Source organism: Musa acuminata, chromosome BXJ1-4 (assembly GCF_036884655.1).
Source record: "Musa acuminata AAA Group cultivar baxijiao chromosome BXJ1-4, Cavendish_Baxijiao_AAA, whole genome shotgun sequence".
NCBI lineage: Eukaryota > Viridiplantae > Streptophyta > Magnoliopsida > Zingiberales > Musaceae > Musa > Musa acuminata.
In genome coordinates this window covers 41,193,920-41,201,636 of record NC_088330.1, presented here as the reverse complement: position 1 = coordinate 41,201,636, position 7,717 = coordinate 41,193,920, and the positions used below count along the sequence as shown (strand labels likewise).

At 40.3% G+C, this 7,717-nt stretch overlaps 1 protein-coding gene across 1 annotated transcript; it reads left to right on the top strand.

Moving 5' to 3' along the window:
- The first annotated feature begins 155 nt into the window (after nt 1-155).
- On the top strand, nt 156-6,989 carry LOC135670881 (autophagy-related protein 13a-like). The gene is made up of 3 exons (XM_065178682.1): nt 156-1,777; nt 3,965-4,143; nt 6,230-6,989. The coding sequence occupies exons 1-3, from the start codon at nt 515-517 to the stop codon at nt 6,543-6,545; spliced, it is 1,758 nt and encodes a 585-aa protein (XP_065034754.1). The 5' UTR covers nt 156-514; the 3' UTR covers nt 6,546-6,989.
- Nucleotides 6,990-7,717: the final 728 nt, after the last annotated feature.

Genomic DNA, 7,717 nt, shown 5'->3' with positions numbered 1-7,717 from the left:
TAATTTGGGATCCGAGATCGAGCCCGCAAGCAAGCAAGTGTACGAAATCTGCTTATCGGGTTAGTGGATTCAGATTGGATCTGATCCGATAACAGGTAATTTTAGCAGTTGGGAGGCCTTTGTTTGATCATAATGAGGCGTCCTCGTGACAGAAATAAGAAATTAGACTTCCAAATCAGTCTTCCATTCCATCACGTTCCCTCCATCCCCCTTCCTAATGATAAATTCCTAAATCCACCAACAAATTCCTGATCCGTTCGAACTCATCATCCTCTTCCTTTGGATTCCTCCACCTCCTCCTCCTCTTCCTCTCTCTTTCTTCCGGGATTTGTAATTGGTTGAGTTATATGCCCCCAATCATATCATTCTCATCTCAATCTTCTTCTTCTTCTGCTGCTGTTGGTACTACTATTGTTATTGTCGTGATGACGTCCTCCGGGCGATGCCATGGGCCGTTGTGTCCGGTGACCTAATCTTGATCTGAAGCCCCGCCACTGCCGATCGCCGCTCGGACATGGCGACGCCGTCTGAGTCCGATCGGACGGAGCAGATCATCACCCTGTTCCTCCACAAGGCCCAGCATGCCGTCCTCGCCTCCCGCATCCCGCACCTCCACCTCTCCGCCCCCCGCCCCGCCTCCGCCCGCGACCGTTGGTTCCACCTCGCCCTCGGTGACCTCCCCGCCCAGATCGGGCACCATGGCGCGGTCATGGACCCCTTGGTGGTCGACATCCTCCTCACCCCGCGCGGCGATGCCGATGACTCCACTGGCTCCCCTGAGGCCGTCGTCGAGCGCTGGACTGCCCAGTGCGTCCCCCCGTCTCCCTGGTCTGCCGCCGCGCCGCACCATCCCCACGATGGCAGCTGGCATCGCAAGACCTACAAGAAGTCCATAATTCTGCTCAGATCCCTCTACGCGCTGCTCCGTCTCCTCCCGGCTCACCGGATCTTCCGCCTGCTGTGCTCCTCCAGCCAGCCGTATAACTACGACCTCAGCTACAGGATATCCTCCTTCGTGGCGCCTCTCTCCAGGGCGGAAGAGGCGGAACTGAAGCAGTACAGCTTCGCGCCGGTGGAGACCTTGTTCGGCCCGCTCGTCGTGTCGGTGCAGTACCGCCCGAGCCTCGCCAACTTTAATCTTGAGGTCTCATCCATGCCGCCGATGATCATCACGGACTACGTCGGTAGCCCAGCTGCCGATCCCATGAGACCCTTCCCTTCTTCTCTACCGGAACGCGTGTCTCGTCCGATCATGCATCAGTATCCGCCGACGGGCATCCGGACGTCAGCAGCTCCTTCATTCGACCGCCCGCATAGCTGGAATAGTACACCGCTGGCACACCACCCTCTCAGTTCGGCTTCTGGGCTTCCGGTTTCGGAGATAGGTTTCTTGCTGCCTGAGAATTATGGTCATCTGGTGCCAAACCAGCGGCCTTTGGGCGAGAGGAAGGGAAGTTCCGGTTATAACGAGTTGAAGCTCTCACCACCACTTTCGACGTCGGCGTCCCCTTCTCCTCCAACGCGTGGTGGTGATTCCCCGCAGTCTAGATTTCATTTGGAGACGGCACCTGTGAGCATACCAACGGGGAAGAGTCAGCACCGCAGCCCCAACCTCTCGGACCCATTCAAGAGCCTTTTGCCTCCTCCATCTCCGAGAAGCACAAGGGCGGATCCTTATTGTCAAGAGTCTCCTTCGAGGAGTATATCTTTCAGAAAATCCGAAGGGTCGATTCTAGGAGATGTGTACTCAAACTTTCACATTTATGCTGCTCATAAGGTACTTGCTCGCTTCAACTTTTCTAGATTTCTTGAGTGATATAATTTTAATTTTTTACGGAATTTTGTTGCTGAATCTTGCCCTTTCATGAATATAAACAAATAGATGCATTAAAATGCTAGCCCTGCGTACTGGGGGTTCGCACCTTGCTTGTTTAATTATTTGTTTGCTTCTTATAGAATCATAGGTTGTCAAACATTTAAATCAGGTAAAAGAGAGGAATACTTCCTAACATTGCTACCTCATTCAGAATGGTAAGCATGGAGCATTAATGCCTAAGCATAAGTTCCATACTAGAAAACAATGTCTGAAATGATTTGCCTTTTAAGTGCTCCCTTTTGTAGTTTTGCGTTGTTCTTTTACAGGGAAATTGTTTATAAAGTCAGAGAATTTCTGTACCAAATGATGACAATGAAATAAAACCATTCTCTAAGGTCAATAGGTGATGGAATCCTTGCAATTAATATTAGGTCAACAGGTTTCTATCCTTGATCATAGATATCGATCTTGGAACTTCTCGAATGTTGTGATGAAGTTAGCTTGCACCATTCCTCGGATGAGTGCTACTGCTACCTCTTGTACTATCAAAAATCAAGCATTTTTTGGGATCAACTTCACTTTGGGGCTATCTGCTCAGTATGAGAATGCCACTTCCCATGAGTCACAGAAGTGCTCAACCACCAGAACTACCTACGTCCTTCATTTTAAGTCCTTTTAAGTCTCTTAACATTTTTACTGAAACTTCCACCGCTTTTGAAGAAATCATATTGTCAGGGCTGGCAAATTTATTAGCCATGAGCTGAGAGACTACTGCACGATTGCTGACTGAAAGATTCAGATAATAGTTAAGCAGCACCTTCCTAGTCAATCAATCATGCTTCTCAAGCCGTTGAATTTCAAAAGTTTGAGAGTCAGATACTTCTTCTGGCCCATGGTGTTCCAGAAGAAAATTTTAGTATCAATGTTCTATACTGGTTACCACCACATTGTATACTATGATAAATCATGTCATTACAAGTTGGCTTTATCAATGTAGGATCTGACAGTTAACAAACGTGTTTGCTTCTACGATGGGGCTCAAAGATAAATATGTTGCAAGTCAATATCAATACCTTATCATGGCTCACATTCTGTGTTTAGAATCTTATTTCTTTAAAAATGGTTCCTCACAATTCTTGCCTTAAGATTTATCTTAGAAATGCTCGTTTGATGTGAATGTACTGCATCCATGGTTTGAGACACTTGTTATATTTCTTCTCCTCTTCCACTTCCTAGACCTTGTCAGACCTATATTCAGTGTCCAATGTTATCAGCTAGCCTCTTTAAGTAATCAATTTTTTGGAGGTTCAAAAAGTTGGAACTTTTTACAGCATTGTTTCAGCATGCCAATGGTAGTGACACAAATTTCCCTCAAATATTTTCAAACGAAAGTGAATCTTGAATTAGAAAGTATGCTAATAGATTCATGAAAAACTTCATGTTGATGATACTCTTGTGTAAAACCTTTCATTTACTGGTATGTGTGTGTGTTTTTACATTAACAATACAAAAGATAGTTTGTACAGGAAAGTTGAAGGCATGGAGGAATATCTGATGTTGTATCTTGATGGCAATATGTTCTTTGAGAACACAGTATTAGGATAACTGAGAGTAAAGATTTTTCTTCTTTTTTAAACTCATGTTCTGCTTTATTTGTAAGGTTCCCAGTTGTAGTCTAGGCATGAATTCACTCCAATGATAGGTCTTCTTATCTCTGGTAAACTATTATTACTAGCAATCTTTTGTAAGCAGATGTTTGTCTGAAATCATTATCTGAACATGAAATTGATAGAGAAGGGTTTTAAGTATCTACTACTTCATTATAATTGTGGGCTACTCATCCAATCTCCAATAGGATGACAGTTTAGCAGGATAACATTTAGAGCATCCAAACAGAAGTTGCATTGTTTGTTTTCAGTAGGCAAGTTTTCCTATTAGGACTTCTGCAGTACCCAAAATCAATTGGCCACTTGACTTCATTAGAAATTGCTTGTTTTCATTCCTATTTGAAGATTCTATTATCTTTTTTTCTTTGATACCCTCCATATAATTTGCTTAAATTGTCACAGTGTAGAAGTACTTGTGCTTGATAGTTTGTGAAGTTCAACTATAATTTGCTTGATATGTTGGTTTTACTTTATCTTTTAGGGTCTCAAGGATGGCCGGGATGATTCTGGAAGGTTCTCTGCTTTGTCTTCTGGTGGATCACCTAGATATGGTTTTTCGAGAAGTTCTAGTCGATTGTCAATTCAGGACGACCTTGATGATGGGGATTTTTCCTACCCATTTGCTGTAGATGATGTTGACACATCAGATTCACAAGCAAGGTGATTCTTACAGTGATTTATTCTACAGATGCTTAGATTGAAGTCTAAAATGGACAAACAAAGCTATATTGCTGGGTCAAAGATCTATTGTTTTTGCTTATCTAGCAAGATTTTGATTTAACTTAACATGAGACTCAGAATACCGAGACTAGAGTCAACCGTGTAAGTTTAACTGTTCTGTGCTTTTATAGGAGACAAATTACCTTGTTCTTTTCAAAATTTCTTCCACAATCATTAGAAAAGATTCTGAATTCAATAATTCTAGCGATCCATCTTTCCGTGATTATTTTAATTCCTCCTTGTTTTAGACCAATACTTACATAGTCGTGGATATCTAAAATTGGTTGGATACTTGGTCTTACAGTTCTTGATCTCCCCAGTAGTTCTAATATCTGATTTGTCCTATTTGTTGAGTGCAATAGGTTTTGTCAGTTGAACTGTAGGGATTCTTCTCATCATTTTAGATTCGTTACCTGGAAGCATCAGTCCATTTTTGGGGTATGAGGCGCATCACATGTTGTACTTGATTACCTATTTCTTTCTCCTGACTTTTGCTAGTTTTAGTGAGACATATTAAAGGAAAGATCTGCCAGTTTAGTGATTATGTTTCTAATCGGGTATTGTGACTTGTACCTGGTTAGTACCTTGTTTAGAATATGATTGACAAAGTATGTAATAAAAAACATAGTGTTGATAATTCAGCGGATCTTATCTAGGCTGCTACGTAGATATTGCACCTGGGGGGATCAATCTCTGACATCCCTCCAGCAGCTGGCTTGGTTAACACGTGGGGATAGTTCAATGTGATTGTAGATGGCCTCTAAGTTTAATCCTTTCCTTCCAAATTCATTTTCTATTTATTTGTCCCAGACTTTTAATCTTGTCAGGGAATTTTGTTATATTCCTGATTCATCCAGAAATTTGTGAAGATTATATAATTATGTGAATGTTCATTCGTCGAGTTAGGTTTTTCATTCAAAGTAAGTGAACTTTTACCTGATAGTTACAATGTGATGAACTTTTACATTCAGCTGGCTTGGAGCTGACTTCTTTCTGAATAACATGAAAAGAAGCCTACATGGAGATAGAAAACTTAACTTGTGAGTGTAACATAGTGTGCTTGTAGGAAAGGTTAAAAGTATGTTTGATGAGAGGAAAATGAAGTGATGGAGCTTTAGTGAGAAAAATATTTAGTATGAGTATCATTTAATGCTATCTTTCCATCTTTCACTTCTTTATCCACTTGACACAAGCATGCTTGTTTGCTTGTGTGAATCTGAGGATGAGTCACGACTGCCAAATGTCGGAATTACGGAGGACATATTGCAAACTGTTCAAATAATCATATGGGAATGTGCAATTATCCTATATCATTGAACACTGTGTATAGCATGACATCTAGCTGCTTTAACCTGATTGAGACCTAGAAATTGCTGATATCTCAGCTCACTGTTAGATGGGGACACTGAGGATGAATGGCAAGAGACACGGAACCTTGTCTATAATGTAAAAGTTTGGAGGGAAAGGTAGTGGATAAACAAGGATTGACAGTATGCAGTGGACAATATGCCAATCCAAGTAGTCGTTACATGTTAGGTTTAACCCTTCCACCTTGTATAGAGTGGTAAACTAGTTTTACAGGCAGATGCAGGGTTAATGTTTCTACATGCTGTCGACAGTGTGTAGCTCTATGTCACATTATTTATTTGAAAATTTACACAGGATAATCGAGTTTTTGTGCATTAGCTTGCTGTATTCATAATGATTATTTTTTCTCCAACTATGCTTTTATCGATTGTTTTCACATTTAGCATGACTTGAGTAATTAATATTATTCTCGCCATGAAGAAAATTTGTAGAGTAACAACAATAGAAGGCCCTGGGCCTTCTGGACTTAGCAACAAATGATATAAGACCTACTTTCTCTTTGGTTCATGTATTAGGCAAGAATCTTTATGCGGCAGTGCGGTCTACTTGGTCCTTGCTGTTATCTTATATATAGACCTTACTTAGTGGCCTAATTTTCTATGTTCCTATTTATTCAAAATCCATTCAATATAATAAATCTATTTTTTTTCATTGACAGGAGCTTTGATGGTAAGGAAGCATCAGAAGATACTCTGTCTCATAAATCACCAGAATTTGGCTCTTCTCATAAATCACGAGAGGCGGAAGTTGGCATTCTCGTCCACATGCTCAAAACCGCAGCTCCGCTGCGCCAAGGTCAGGGCTCCTTGCTGTCTTCAGAATCGAATGCAGAAGTTAGTATGAGCAGTTCTGTCATGTCTAGGAAAACATGCGACGTGTTAGAGGAGCTCCAAAGCTATAAAGAGCTGAAGAACTTGTTACTTTCGAAGAGTAAATCGGGATCGCTAGATTCTATAAAACAAAGAAAAGAGTGAGTGGTGAAACCTTATCCTGCATCAGAATTAAAAGACTAGTGCAGTTCATACATAGGAGCAAAATGGCAGACTCTTTGATCATATTCCCAAAGGATTTAGCCGTCTATCTGACAGTGGAGATTTGTCGTCTCCCATTGGATCTCTCCAAGAAGCTCGCTTCTGCAAAACTGATCATCCTCATGCTCGACTGTGCATGATTAACTTTCTCATCTGTATATAGTTCTCACACCAAAATGATGTGTTCATTTGTTTTACTTGAACTTCAAGCTTGGCGCAAATCAATTTGTTGTCACATCAAAAATTTTTGTTCTTGTTCGCCACTGTAGTATCAGCCTACTTCATTTATGATGTTCCTGTTGCTGACTCTTACCAAACTTATTGTGGGTCTCCTCAAAACAAAATATCTTATGCTTGGCAATGCATCATACCTGATTGTTGATCTTGCGTTGCTGTTCATCTCACAAGCTGTGTTATATTGTGGCTGCGTTTGGGAATATTTTTGAGATGCTTATTTCAAATTTGAATTGGTGTTTGATTTTTTTTAAAAAAAATCATATTTGACCTATAAATATTACGTTACAAATGTTGATGCTATCCTAAGGTAGCATTAACATTTCAACATTTTTCTTACGATATTATCTAAAATCATAAGATATATAATAGAAACTCTGGTTCTCATTTTCTGTTTCTATTGACTCCTTTTATAAATTTATTGCATCGCTTATTTTGTTGTGTCACTTGTTTCATCGTGTCACAATGTTAATTTAATGAAAAATCGATATAATTTATGTCTTCTATAGTGTGCAATTTTATTTATTTATTTTTAAAATCATTTTATATTTATTTATTTTATATTTTATATGTAGGTCATGTCTTGTCATAATTTTATCATTAAATTATCAAATCACGCGTAAAACAAAGAAATTCTCGGTGTGATTACCACATTCTCACATTCTAGTCCGATGACAAGCGACTCGAAACACGTTTTCTCTTCTTGTAATCAATTGAAAACCTATAAAAGAACTATACTACCCTCCAAGACATTTAATGCTGGCTTATTCTTAAGACCATTGTAAGATTAAATTAATGCACTCATCGGTAAAAGATAATCGCGTACAAGTCGTCGGATGAGAAACTGCCTCGAAAGATTTTTCGGATCTTAGATTCTTGAA